General features: G+C 43.6%; 1 protein-coding gene across 1 annotated transcript; it reads right to left on the minus strand.

Annotated features, from left to right (window-relative positions):
* Positions 1 to 476: 476 nt before the first annotated feature.
* On the minus strand, positions 477 to 14,943 carry LOC138663963 (zinc finger protein 25-like). Its single transcript, XM_069750350.1, has 7 exons — positions 14,904 to 14,943; positions 7,074 to 7,223; positions 6,407 to 6,586; positions 5,923 to 6,046; positions 5,742 to 5,839; positions 5,459 to 5,549; positions 477 to 3,673 (listed from the first exon to the last, which is right to left on the minus strand). The coding sequence occupies exons 1-7, from the start codon at positions 14,928 to 14,930 to the stop codon at positions 2,730 to 2,732; spliced, it is 1,614 nt and encodes a 537-aa protein (XP_069606451.1). The 5' UTR covers positions 14,931 to 14,943; the 3' UTR covers positions 477 to 2,729.
* Positions 14,944 to 15,326: the final 383 nt, after the last annotated feature.

The following is a 15,326-nucleotide window of genomic DNA, read 5'->3' on the forward strand; positions in this document are numbered from 1 at the left end:
AGCGACTGTCTAGGAGTGGTAGCTGATGGCAATCTGCTGTCCAGTCTGACTACACCATCTGGAGCTCCAGCAAACACCTGGTAGCCACTTCGCTATGCCCTTCCTAGGCAGGTCCAGCCCTATGGCACAGTGGATCCACGAACCACGTGCGCCACCTGTGTGCGTGACAGTTTGCTCAGGCCATGGATACCACTGATCCCAAAAAACCCCAGGCCTTGGACTTGTACCAAGAACTTTCACATCAGAATGATCATCAAAAAAACATTTTGTCATATTTAAGGACTGTAAATGCCCAGTTGGATTCTCTGACCATAGCCGCTTCATCCTCTCCAGCTCAAGTTGCCGCAGCTACGGGCGAGTCTTCTCTGCCTGCAACCTATAAACACTTATTAGGGTGGTGCAGTGGAATAACCCCAGGCAGAAAATGGATGGCATTTTGTATTGAACTCAGCAGAAAAAGGAAGTCCAACTACTCATTTTCTGGGTCATTAAAATGTACAATTCTTTATTAATCCATTAAGACTCACATGCAGAAGGTTAAACACACAAACACACAATAGCCATATTAGCATACACGTTTAAAATCTAAATTTGACAAGTTCTTAGTCATGGCATAGAAAATTACAATATGAGAACTTTCTGTTTCGGGACTCTTGGCATGAAACCGAATAGAACAGAGAGGACAGACAAATTCTATAGGTGATCTAATTAGAGCTCAGCAGCTAATAAAATATCTAGTCCATCTTGTCATTTATACTATACAATCACTGCTACTGCTTCGGCTGCTTTTAGCAGTAGCGTTTTAACAGGTGGGGAGGCGTTGACTCTACTGGGAGCGGAGAAGAGTCTATTGGTCAGACATTTGCTCACGGTAGACAGGATATCTTGCCATCACATCAATTCTGACCACCTTTCAGAAGTTGAAAAAACTCCCCATTTATCTATTATAGTAAGGAACTAAAAGCATGGCTAGTTAATAGTCATCTCTAAAGATACGGATTTCAGCTTACAAGCAAATCGAGCATGTTGTTTTGCCATTCTCGACAGCATGAACGAGGATCGCTTTTGTTAATTTTCTGACCTCCTCTGTGACTTGTCACATTTGGTCATCGTAACAAGCATAGTCGTCAACATTAATTTAACACAGACTGTTAGCCTTGTCCCATGCCTGTAAAAAAATGCCACCCCCTGCACCTGCTGCTGTTTCTTCTCGTCCCCAAGATTTTGCTTGATATATTGTTCCTGCCAATCCCCAACAGTTCCAGGGGAGTAATGAGGATGTAGAAGTTGTTCTTCCATGATCCTTTGTTACATCCCTTTTTTTTTCAATGTAAATATGAGGGGCATGACAATGTGCCCCATCCTCATTCCCTCCTCTAGATTTGCCCTGAATCAGAATGCCACTATCACCAGGGTTACCAGTGACACTGGTGTTGCCCCACCAGCATGGCTACCAGTGTCACCACTACTACCACCACCACCACCACCACCATAGCTACACATTTGAGTCCTCCACTAAAATTCAAAAAACACTTTTCATCTCATGCAAAACATCAACTGTAAGAAACTGTTGTGAAATGTTTTCATTAATTGTGGCTATAGGGATTAAAGATCAGAACAGAGAGATGTCATTGACATAATGCAATCTGACGGTGTCACTGACAGAAATAACATAATTCTTCTGTAATAATCTGAGTACTGTGTCTTATAGTTAGTCCTTCCCGACCCACAATTCCTCTCCATTATTATGCTTGCTGTACACAAAGGAAGGGAATTGTCACCTTTGTTTGGTAGTAATACTGCCCGGACAGCCAGAACAAGTGGTAGTGCGACTCCTACATTCTTAATTGTTAGATACCATGACAGGTTTGGTTTTTATTTTACATTTTCTCATTAATTGCCATTTGTTTCTTTTACTATATATTTTTTTACTACACTAGAATTAACTTTTGTCACAGTTTTGAAAAACAAATTCCCACTTCACCAAAAGGAATGGACTAAGAAATGTCATGTAGATGGCAAGTCTAAAACACAACAGCTGCAGAATTGGTGTGGTGTACAAGTACTTTAAATATAACTAATAATGTGGGATTAAAAATATTAAGTAGTGTCTATAATCCGCTTTTGCATGAAATGCAGCAACACTATAACCACTGTGATCTATCACTGCCACCAATTTATCTATGGCTAAGTTGGGATGTCTACTAACTATCCAGATTATCATCAAAATGACAGCTGCATTCCCTGCTTCTGATTTTATACAGGCTATGATAATGCCTCCATTGGCTGGGCATGACATGATAACTGCAAAAAATTATGGGCGAGCCTGCACAGCCGAAACCAAGGTTTTGGAAGTCTTTTCTAGCTGACTGTGTAATATATTGGCGGTCATTTATGCGATTTGCGCTAAGAATATTCAACAAATTCTTTAAATTCACCAAGTTAAGTGAATTCCTTAAAATACTACACTCTGGCTCACATCATATCAATTATTTCTACTAAGCAGTTTGTAGATAGCTGTAAAACATTTTACATATTCAGGACATAAATATGGAGTCTGGCTTGTTTAAATATTTTGGATGTTAACATGATTTGGTTCCCAAGAAAAACATTTTGCTCATACCAAGCATGAAAATGGCTTCTCTCCTATGGGATTTCTCTGAAGCTTAGCAAGATGATTTTCGATTAAAACATTACCCACATTCTGAGCATCAGAACAGATTGGTCCGTCAGCATAAAAATGGCATTTGCACTGTGTGAGTTTTTAGATGATCAACAAGATTTGATTTCCGGGAAAAACGTTTACCACATTCTGAGCATGAAAATGGCTTCTCCCCTGTATGAGTTTTTTGATGATCAACAAGATGTGATTTCCAAGAAAAACATCTCCCACATTCTAAACATGAATATGGTTTCTCTCCGGTGTGACTTCTCATATGCTTAGCAAGAACTGATTTTAGGTTAAAACACTTCCCACATTCTGTACACGAGTGCGGCTTCTCCCCTGTGTGAGTTCGTTGATGTGTAACAAGGCTCCACTTTTGTTTAAAACATTTCCCACATTCTGAACATGAAAATGGTTTCTCACCTGTGTGTGTTATTTGATGGTCAATAAGTTTTGATTTCTGAGAAAACCGTTTCCCACATTCGAAACATGAATATGGCTTCTCTCCTGTGTGAATTTTCTGATGCACAAAAAGATGTGCTTGTTGGTTAAAACATTTCCCACATTCTGGACATATAAACGGCTTCTCCCCAGTGTGAATTCTCTGATGTATAGCAAGATATGCCTTCTGCTTAAAACATTTCCCACATTCTGAGCATGAAAATGGCTTCTCCCCTGTTTGAGGTTTTCGCCTTGGCTTCCGAGAAAAACAATTCCTACATTCTAAGCATGAAAAGGACTTCTCCCCTCTGTTCATTCCCTCATTTCTTATAAGTTTCAATTGACAGTTAAGACATGATCCATATTCTAAACATGACATCACAGTCTGTAATGAATGAGGAGATAGGATTTGTTGAAAAGGATTAGAAGATAGATCTGTGCTGTGAAGGGCTGATTGTTTTTCTGGGATAATTGCCTGCTCTTCATATGCATTTTGTGAGATACCATGATCTTCTTGTTTAAAATCTAAAGATATTATATGTCCCTCTGAACTCCTGATACAGTCACCTGCAAGAATAAAATTGATTATTTTTATTTATCTGAAATATAGTTTTATTAAATTGGTATTTTTAAGTTTTTCTATATAAAATATTTACATACAGATTACAAGAGATGAAGCAAAACTCAAATTCAAGAGAAGGTAGAAAAATATGCGACAAATACAGCCACATACTAAAACACTTTTTAATGTCATGTGCTGTTATTACTGTATATACTTGAGTATAAGCTGAGATTTTCAGCCCATTTTTTAAGCTGAAAGTGCCCCTCTTGGCTTGTACTCCAGTCATTGTCCCAGGGGGTTGGCGGGAGCCGGCGGCTGTCACCTCATACTCACCCTGTCCTGGCCCGATCTCTGCAAGTCCCTGCTTCTCAGATGGTCTCTGGCGCCGGCAGCTTGTTCCTGTGTTCAGCGGTCATGTGGTACCGCTCAATAAAGTAATGAATATGGACCTGCACTCCCATAGGCGTTGAGCGCATATTCATTACGTTAATGAGCGGCACCATGTGACCGCTGAACACAGGAACAAGCTTCCGGCGCCGGACACCATCGGAGAAGCAGGAAAGTGCAGAGACCGTGCCAGGATTGTGAGTATAATGGGGGAGGGCGAGCCATGCAATATTCACCTGTCCCCGTTCCACCGCTGGGGTCTGTCTTCCGCGTGCTCTGGCTGTGACATTCAGAGGGCACGATAACTTGTTTAGCGCGCGCCTTCTGCCTGAACAGTTACTGCAGAGACCTAGAAGACACAGTGGCGCACGGCGGTGGAACGGGGACAGGTGAATATCGCAAGTGCCGGGGGCCTGAGCCAGCAGCGACTCCGGCACCTGGCCCCCAAAGCGCGCCGATGTCCCCGCCTGCTCGGCTGGGGGCGAGATGTATGTCTTTTTTTTTTTTTAAATCGCAGCAGCAGCATATGTGGCATATTATTCTATGGAGCATATTATGGGGCCATCAACTTTTATGGAGCATTATATGGGGCTTAATATTCTATGGAGCATCTTATGGGGCCATCATTATCCTTTGTGCAGCATTATATGGGGCATATTTTAATATGGAGCATCTTATGGGGCCATTATTAACCTTTGTGCAGCATTATATGGGGCATATTTTAATATGGAGCATCTTATGGGGCCCATCATGAACTTTATGGAGCATTAAATGGGGTGTATTTTGTATGGAGCATCTTATGGGGCCCATCATGAACTTTATGGGGCATTATATGGGGCTCCTGATTCAATGTGGACTTTCAAAAACACTTAACCTACTGATGTCTCAATTAATTTTACTTTTATTGGTATCTATTTTTATTTTTGAAATTTACAAGTAGCTGCTGCATTTGCCACCCTAGGCTTATACTAGAGTCATTAAGTTTTCGCAGTTTTTTGTGGCAAACTTAGGGGTCTCGGCTTATACTCAAGTATATACTGTATATTATTAAGGTATTTCCTATTAATCATGGGACCACATCTTTACATTTTTTTACATTTACATTTCTTTACATTTTACACAAATTGCATAATAGTTCAAAGCTTAAAATACTAATATATCACATAAAACCCAAAACCAAAATATACAATTTTTCTATTTAAATGTCTGCAAGAACTGAGAAACAAGAGATTTCTTGGTCATCATATTGCTTAATAATGTTCCCATTTTTAGCAACAGAGAAGTAACAGGCTTTTTAGTATTAATAAAGCAACTACATTTATCAGCTACACATAACTCCTATGGTACCAGCCAGTGACTGAGAAGAATCTATGATTTCTCAACAGTTAGTGGTTACTACTCACCTGGGTAGTCATATGTAGGAATCTCCTCTTTACACCACTCATCACCCCTCACATATGTGTCTTTAGTATTAATATGGGTCAGATCTTCACCCTGAAATAAACATTGTAAAAGTCACAGACAGATGAGAAGTCACATCTAAGATCAGCTCTAATCCTGCCATCTCCACCGTTCTCATTACACAAGTATAAAACATATAATACTGGTGGATATGACTGAGCACAAGACCTTCACAGCCGTCTACACATCATAGGGAAGATCTCATGACACCTTCTCTCCATCTACCTGATGATTCTGAGGAACATTGGGATTTTCTTGCTTGCAGTCTTGTGGAAGAAGAGGATGGGGACATCTCTCTGGTGTTGTCCTATTACTGGATAGAACTGGAGGAAACACATACAGGGACTGAATTCATTCTTTACATACAGATAATTATAGGCTGTGTGTATTTAGTCCTGTCTATTACCTGGTGATGTGAGGGGCTGGGGAACCTCCATCATGACGTCCTTGTATAGATCTTTATGTCCTTCTAAATATTCCCACTCCTTCATGGAGAAATAGATGGTGACATCCTGACACCTCATGGGAACCTGACACATAAAATGATACAATGACGAGAAGTATTACACGGCACTGCTAGTCAGAGGAAAGGGTGCACAAGTAGGGTAATAAGCCCATATTAACATTAAAAAAATCCTTGGCACTCGGATAGAAGAACAGTCGCACATCGCATACAGTAGCGCGTTCCTCTCCTAACCTCCAGCAATCAGTTCTGATGAAGGTCTGAATACAAGACTGAAAACGTTCAACGTTTTGATTGCAATATTAAAAGAAACTTTATTTCACTGTTCTTCTATCCAAGTGCCAAGTTTTTTAATGTTACATATTATGATTCAGTCATCGCCCCGATCCCTTCATAGCATTACTGTATAATATCCCAGCAGCGTCACCTCTCCAGTCAGCAGCTCAATCATCTTGTAGGTCAGTTCTAGGATCTTCTGGTCATTGATGTCCTCATGTATCAGGGGGTGGGGTGGAGGCTCTGTGATTGGGCTTAGGGGTCTTCCCGATCCCTCAGACGCATGGTCCCGACACCGCTCACTAGAGGTCTTCTTCACTACTGTGTATTCCTGGTTATGGAGAGACTCATTCATAAATCTCAATACAGACATTCCCAGAGTCCTCACCTCTCCTTTTCTGTCCATCTATATTCCCATAGATAATGCTAGGTTCACATTGCGTTAATGGGTTAACGCTAACGGACTGCGTTGCACGGCGAAAATGTTGCAGTTAACGCCGTGCAACGGGTCTGTTAGCGCACCCATTGACAGCAATGTGATTTGTGCCTGTAGCGCATCGCTAGCGCATGCCATTTTTGGCATGCGCTAGTGATGTGCCGTTCTTTTGTGACGGACCTCGGACGCTGCTTGCAGCGTCCAAGGTCCATCCCTCGCTAGCGCAGATCGGGGATCTGCGCTAGCGGGGACGGCGAACACGGACCCAAAATAAACATTGCGTTAGCGCAATCCGCTAGCGCTATGCGCTTAACGGATTGCCCTAACGCAATGTGAACCTAGCCTAAGAATGATGTAATGTGACGTCATTTGAATCTCTTACCTCTCCAGTAAGCCACAATAGGATCTCTAGGGTGAGGTGTAATATCCTCTCTGCCACCTTGTCCCTGTTACCATCCATCTTTGAAGGGTCAATCAGGAAAATTTTCTTATATTGATGATCTCCACTGAGAGGATCCGATATTGTAGGGGCCTGATTGTGGAGAAGATGAGCAGATGTAGCATCATAAAAATCCAATGTAATAATACAATGACTAAAGATAATCAGGGGAAACATATGAGGAGATAGACCAAGACCATGTAGATACTATAGTCTCTCTCAGTATGAACTGGACCACGAGTTTAATTGCTTCTCCGTGATTGTGGACAATGGTCGTTATATTTCCATATAAACACAATAGTTAATCCCTGGTTGAAAACATAATGGCAGTATATAAAGATACAATCACTGAAGCCCATCATGGGCCTCAAATGTTGTACATACTGGCATCACCACTGCGACCAATGTCTTTCCATGAATGTAAACAGTTAGTGTATATCAAAACCCTTTAGAAACATATTTATTACAACATACTTAAAAACACCCGACCCTGTGAACAGTAAAATCAAATCAACAAATTATTTATATTCGATCGAGTGCCAATCGTGGTCAACTGATGTATCAAATTTATATAATATAAAGATTATACAATAATAGAATAATGCTATAGAGCATCTCTCAATCAAGATAATTGGTAATTATATGGTTACAGATCAAGGTAAAGTTTGTGAGAGGTAGAGATAGCTACAATCATGCAGGATAATCATAGGCCCATTGTGATAAACCTTCAAATTCGGCCTCCTGATGATACACTGATTGGGGAAACGCGTCGAGGCATGAAAAACAGACAACATGACTAACGACTAATACAATAAGTCTCCTATTTTTATTATAGTATGTTCTAAATGCCTTTTATAGAAGGGCACCTGTGCTGTGTAGATTAGAAATATATTTATATCTTTATGTCTAGCAGGGACAACCAGGGCAAGTAAGGGCGAGACACAGTGGAGCAGGGACACCAAATCCCGTATTATTAGGTTGCCAACCTCCGCTGCTAGGCAGGTACAGCCTAGTATACAGTATATCCTAAGGAAAACTAGGCCTGATATCTGTGATATGACCTGGGATAGTTTATAATGACCTGTAACCATAGAATTACTAATTACCTTGATTGAAAGATGCTCTTTAGCAATGGCTGCATTGTTCTAATACTGTGTCACTTTTACACTTTATAAATTTGCTAGATCAGTTGACCCACAGCGGCACCCAATTGGATAGAAATCATTTGTTGATTGTACTGTGCATGGTGTATTTTAATTACGTTCTATTAAATATATGTTTTTAAAGGGTTTTGCTGTACCCTGCTTGGTAATCCCTTCATGACCTTGGGATTTTCCGTTTTACCGTGTTCGTTTTTCCCTCCCCTCCTTCCCAGAGTCATAACTTTTTTTATTTTTCCGTTAATATGGCCATGTGAGGGCTTATTTTTTGCGGGACGAGTTTTACTTTTGAATGACATCATTGGTTTTACCATGTCGCTTACTAGAAAAAGGGAAAAAAATTTCAAGTGCGGTGAAATTGCAAAAAGTGTGCAATCCCACACTTGTTTTTTTTTTTTGGCTATTTTGCTAGGTTCACTAATTCTAAAACTGACCTGCAAGTTTGATTCTCCAGGTCATTACGAGTTCATAGACACCAAACATGTCTAGGTTCTTTTTTATCTACCGTATATACTCGAGTATAAACCGGCCCGAGTATAAGCCGACTCCCCTAATTTTGCCACAAAAAACTGGAAAAACCTAATGACTCGAGTATAAGCCTAGGGTAGAAAATGCAGCAGTTACCGGTAAATTTCAAAAATAAAATGCTCCATAAAGTTCATGATGGGCCCATATAATGCTCCATACAGTTGATGGTGGGCCCATATAATGCTCCATAAAGTTGATGATGGGCCCATATAATGCTCCATACAGTTGATGATGGGCCCATATAATGCTCCATACAGTTGATGATGGGCCCATATAATGCTCCATAAAGTTGATGATGGGCCCATGTAATGCTCCATAAATTGATGATGTGCCCATAAGATGTTCCATAGAAAAATATGCCCCATGTAATGCTGCATTAAAGTTCATTATGGCCCCATAAGATGCTCCATATAAAAATGTGCCCCTTGTAATGCTGCATACAGTTCATTATGGCCCCATAAGATGCTCCATTTAAAACTGTGCCATATAGAATGCTCCATACATTTCATTATTGCCCCATAAGATGCTCCATATAAAGCTTCTTTACATGCATCTGCATATTTCCCATAAGGGATGGGGGCAGTGTTCTGGAATCACTGCGTTGAGAAACACGTGATGGTGTCTCCGCAGTGTTGGATGTTTTGGTCTCCCCGAGGCCAATCATCTGTGCCTTTATAGCCATTTTACTAGGCACTGCTCCTAATAGCCAGATTCCTACTCCACACTGATGAGGGGCAAAAACCCCGAAACAGCTGTCTGTGGATGGATACCATGCTTGGCATAGGTGGCTTTCCTTAATAGGATGCTGCCCTTCCCGTGGTTGTTCCTTCCCAGGGAAAGGCCTGGCTATTCACTGCTTGCGTCGAGAAACACGTGATGGTGTCTCCGCAGCTTCTTTACATGCATATCCATATAAAGCTGTGCCATATAGAATGCTCCATACAATTCATTATTGCCCCATAGATGCTCCATATAAAGCTGTGCCATATAGAATGCTCCATACAATTCATTATTGCCCCATAAGATGCTCCATATAAAGCTGTGCCATATAGAATGCTCCATACAATTCATTATTGCCTCATAAGATGCTCCATATATAGCTGTGCCACATATAATGCTCTATACCGTTCATTATGGCCCTATAGATGCTCCATATATAGCTGTGCCATATAGAATGCTCCATACACTTCATTATTGCCCCATAGATGCTCCATATATAGCTGTGCCATATAGAATGCTCCATACATTTCATTATTGCCCCATAAGATGATCCATATATAGCGGTGCCACATGCAATGCTGCTGCTGCTGCGATAAAAAAAAGAAAAAAAAGACATACTCACCTCTCCTTGCTTGCTGCCCGCTGCTCCTCAGCGTCCCGTCTCTCCGCACTGACTGTTCAGGCAGAGGGTGGCGCGCACACTAACACGTCATCGCGCCCTCTGACCTGCACAGTCACTGCAAGAGGACGGGAAGACGAAGCGGCGCCCGGCGGGTGGAACGAGGATAGGTGACTATGAAATACTCCCCTGCTCCGGCATGGTCACGTGGGACTGCTCATTACAGGAATGAATATGCGGCTCCACCTCTATGGGAGTGGAGTCCATATTCATTACTTTAATGAGCGGTCCCACGTGACCGCTGAACAGAAGAAGAGCTGTGGCACCCAGAGACCATGGGACAGGCAGGGACAGCGACAGGAGCGCCGGGACTAGGTGAGTATATGAGTCCTCTCTCCCCCTCACCCGCCGACCCCACCTCCGATCATGACTCGAGTATAAGCCGAGAGGGGACTTTCAGCCCCAAAATTTGGGCTGAAAATCTCGGCTTATACTCGAGTATATATGGTAAGTGGTGAAAAAAATTCCAAACGTTGCTAAAAAAAAAAAAAAAAAAAAATTGCGCCATTTTCCAATGCCCATAGCGTCTCCATTTTTCGTGATCTGGGGTCGGGTGAGGGCATATTTTTTGCGTGCTGAGCTGACGTTTTTAATAATACCATTTTGGGCAGATACGTTCTTTTGATTGCCTGTTATTGCATTTTAATGCAATGTCGCGGCGACCAAAAAAAGTAATTCAGGCGTTTAGAATTTTTTTCTCGCTACACCATTTAGCGATCAGGTTAATCTTTTTTTTATAAATAGATCGGGCGATTCTGAATGCGGTGATACCAAATATGTGTATATTTTATATTTTTTTATTGTTTTATTTTGAATGGGGCGATTTAAACTTTTATATATTTTTTTAAACATTTTTTTTGTACTTTAGCCATGCTTCAATAGCCTCCATGGGAGGCTAGAAGCTGGCACAACTGGATCACCTCAGCTACATAGGAGCGATCATCAGATGGCTGGAAGCTGTAGTTAAATGCCGCTGTCAGCGTTTGACAGCGGCATTTAACTAGTTTCCACCCGTCGCTATTGCGGGCACATGTCAGCTGTTCAAAACAGCTGACATGTCCCAGCTTTGATGCTGGCTCACTGTCGGAGCCCGCATCAAAGCAGGGGATCTGACCTCGGAAGTACTATCCCGTCCAAGGTCAGAAAGGGGTTAATTCCCCTTTTCTCGTAAATATATACCTATTGGTGATGAGCAAGTGTGCTTGTTACTCGGGTTTTCAGAGCATGCTCGGGTGGTCTCCGAGTATTTAGGGCGTGCTTGGAGATTAGGTTTGAGTCACTGCATGATTTGCGGCTGCTAGACAGCCTGAATACATGTGGGGGTTGCCTGTTAGGGAAGAGCAAAGTACTGCAGTGCTCAGGGCCTCTCTGACCTTTCCCAGTACCTGCGCACTGTAGTACTTTGCTCTGCCCTCAACAGGGCAGAGTACACCTGCGAAGGAGTGTGATGCCAAGGAGACTGTGTCGATGATGCATCATTCACACAAATCAAGCAGGAGGGCGACATCGCAAGAAGATGGGACGCGCTGGACCAAGGAGAGAGACACCCCTCGAACCGCACCGCCCCACAGGTGAGTATGATAAAAGTTATTTTTCTTCTCTTACAGGTCGGGTGGGGTCAGATATACAGCATTACAAAATGCTGTATATCAGCCCTGAAAGGTGGTTGCTCATCTTATATCGGCCAACCCTGGTGACAGGTTCCCTTTAAGGCCCCATATCTTGGATGCTGTGAGTTTAACTAGCGCATGGTAATGCCCCATTAGCTACAGTAGGTAGCTAATTAAATTTACTGAGCTGCTGGACAATAAACACACGTGAGACAGCCACACTAATCTCTAGCTGGATTGTTTCTACTCCAACCAGAGATACAGGCCGTGATGTCTTCTCTATCATCAGCACCACAACTCAGACTCATAACTAAATGAAGTCCCATAACCTCTCTAAGTCACCTCTTCCTCTTTCTGACCACAACCTACTCACATTCTCTTCCCTCTCCACTCCTTGTCCACAATCCCCACTCCACAAACTCGCATACCCTCGCAAAAATCTTAAACACCTCGATCTACACTCACTCTCTGAATCCCTCCTACCTCTCACAGACATAAGTTCCCTACACAATGCGGATGTCGCTGCCGCTTTATACAACACCACAATAGCTGTAGCTCTGGAATCGGTCGCCCCTCTCACACATACCAAAGCTGGCAAAATCAACAGACAGCCCTGGCACACCAGCCTGACCAAAGAACTGAGACGGGCTACCAGGGTTGCTGAGCGGAGATGGAAAAGATCCCACCCCAACGAGCACTTCATCGCATTCAAACAGTCCCTCACTACTTTCAAGGCCGCACTTGCTGCAGCAAAACAAACTTATTTCTCAACCCTCATATCATCCCTTTCTCACAACCCTAAACAGTTATTCAACATTTTCAATTCTCTCCTCCGTCCTCCAGCACCCCACCATCTCCACTCATCTTGGCCGAAGACTTTGCCTAATTTTTCAAGCAGAAGATTGATAACATCAGAGACAGTTTTGGTAGACAACCCCCAGAGCCCTTCCTCCTAACTGCTCAGCCCTCCTCCTCCAAAACCAACTTCTCCACCATTACAGAAGATCGACTCTCCACTCTACTCTCAAGATCACATCTCACCACCTGTGCACTTTACCTGATCCCATCCCACTTCATCCTAACTCTAACCCATCTCTTCAACCTATCAATAACAACTGGTGTTTTCCCCTCAAGCTTTAAACACGCCTCAATCACACCTATCCTCAAATAACCTTCTCTTGACTCATCCTCTACATCTAGCTATCACCCCATATCACTTCTCCCCTATGCCTCAAAACTACTGGAACAACACGTCCATCTTGAACTGTCCTCCCACCTCTCTTCCTTCTCCCTCTTCGACCGCTTTCAATCTGGCTTACGGCTGCATCACTCCACTGAAACTACTCTAGCTAAAGTCACCAATGACGTATTAACTGCCAAAACCAAGCAACACTACTCTGTCCTCCTCCTAGACCTGTCCTCAACCTTTGACACAGTGGACCATTCCCTACTATTACAGACCCTCTCATCTCTTGGCATCACTGACTTGGCCGTATCTTGGATTTCGTCGTACCTAACAGACCAGACATTCAGCGTCTCCCACTCACACACCACCTCCTCACCTCGCCCTCTATCTGTCGGAGTAAATGGCTGCCCACTCTCCCCAGTCCCACAAGCTTGCTGCCTCAGAGTAATCCCTAACATTCATCTCTCCTTCAAACCACATATTCAATTCCTGCCAACTTCAACTCAAAAATATTTCCCGGATCCGTAGATTTCTAAACCAAGAATCTGCAAAAACCCTAGTCCATGCACTCATCATCTCCCGCCTTGACTACTGCAACCTCCTGCTCTGTGGCCTCCCCTCTAATACTCTCGCACCCCTCCAATCTATTCTAAACACTGTGGCCCAACTAATCCACCTGTCCCCCTGCTATTCCCCAGCCTCTGTCAATCCCTTCACTGGCTCCCCATTACCCAAAGACTCCAGTACAAAACCCTAACCATGACATACAAAGCCATCCACAACCTGTGTCCTCCATACATCTGTGACCTCATCTCCCGGTTCCTGCACACAACCTCCGATCCTCACAAGATCTCCTTCTCTACTCCCCTCTTATCTCCTCTCCCCACAACCGCATACAAGATTTCTCTCGCGCATCACCCCTACTCTGGAACCCTCTACCACAACATATCAGACTCTCACCCACCAACGAAACCTTCAAAAAGAACCTGAAGACCTACCTCTTCCGGCAAGCCTACAACCTTCAGTAACCACCGATCCACCAAACTGCTGCACGACCAGCTCTACCCTCGCCTACTGTATTCTCACCCATCCCTTGTAGATTGTGAGATTTCGCGGGCAGGGTCCTCACTCCTCTTGTACCAGTCGTGATTTGTATTGTTCAAGATTATTGTACTTGTTTTATTATGTATACCCCTCCTCAGATGTAAAGCGCCATGGAATAAATGGCGCTATAATAATTTCTATACACATACTATACGAGTATACACATATGTCCACACTCCTACACAATAAATATTCACACCTTATATATATACACACATACACACTTTAGAGCACAGTCACTAAGTGCAGGGAAAAAGCCTCCACTCAGGACAGCAGAAGCCGCCAGTCACCGTCTCTGCTCCACAGCAAGGAAGACGGAAACTTCCTGTGAGAGGAGGAAATAAAGAGGAAGCAATGGGGAACTGGGGCCATAGTGGAGCTGCAGACGTCAGGTGATGTTCAACACTACAACAGTAGGGTCAGCCAACCTAGGATCCTCCGGAGAGCCAGTCCGACGCTGGCGGTAACTGCTACAGAACCAGCACCGCAACAATGATTGGAAAAGGATATCTCCATTTTCTCCTGTAGCCGCTGCTCCAGTTCCACCAGATTAATCTACTGTATACCTGCAGATATCACTATCCAGAAATGTCCCCAAAAATCTCCACCCCAGAGAGAAAGCCTCATCTGTCCCCAAACCAGAGCGCCCTCCCCTGTATACATGAGCACAGCCAGCGTTCTATTACTGTACATATACACATGGCAGAGCTGGGGGCACTATCTCCGGGAATGGAGGGGTTACTGCCCCCTGCCCCCGCCCAGTAATGGGGAATCTCCAGCACCTACCTCCACCTGCAGAGCCGCACACCACATATATGGCTGTTCTGTGCGCACAGGACCTGTGATGAGGTCACAGGAGGGGAGGAGTCAGGGGTCACATGATCAGGGGCCTCAGTGTATGCAGGACTCTGCTGTGCTGGTTGTCATGGTGCTGGATGAGGGGAAGTTTATGTGTGGGGTCAGGAGGGGTTTACAGTGTGGATGTAGCAGAGCCGTGTGTGTACGAGAGGTACGGAGCAGAGCCGTGTGTGTACGAGGTGTATGGAGCAGAGCCGTGTGTGTACGAGGTGTATGGAGCAGAGCCGTGTGTGTACGAGGTGTACGGAGCAGAGCCGTGTGTGTACGAGGTGTATGGAGCAGAGCCGTGTGTGTACGAGGTGTACGGAGCAGAGCCGTGTGTGTATGAGGTGTACGGAGCAGAGCCGTGTG

Source organism: Ranitomeya imitator, chromosome 2, assembly GCF_032444005.1.
Source record: "Ranitomeya imitator isolate aRanImi1 chromosome 2, aRanImi1.pri, whole genome shotgun sequence".
NCBI lineage: Eukaryota > Metazoa > Chordata > Amphibia > Anura > Dendrobatidae > Ranitomeya > Ranitomeya imitator.

What these genes read in the sequence shown, in the direction of transcription:
- LOC138663963 (XM_069750350.1), bottom strand. Translation starts at nt 14,930, where the DNA reads ATGTGGTGTGCGGCTCTGCAGGTGGAG. An exon ending in TATTGTGGCTTACTGGAGAG is followed by an intron (nt 6,587 to 7,073) that starts GTAAGAGATTCA and finishes CTCCATAACCAG; the next exon opens with GAATACACAGTAGTGAAGAA. An exon ending in CCAGCCCCTCACATCACCAG is followed by an intron (nt 5,840 to 5,922) that starts GTAATAGACAGG and finishes TGTTTCCTCCAG; the next exon opens with TTCTATCCAGTAATAGGACA.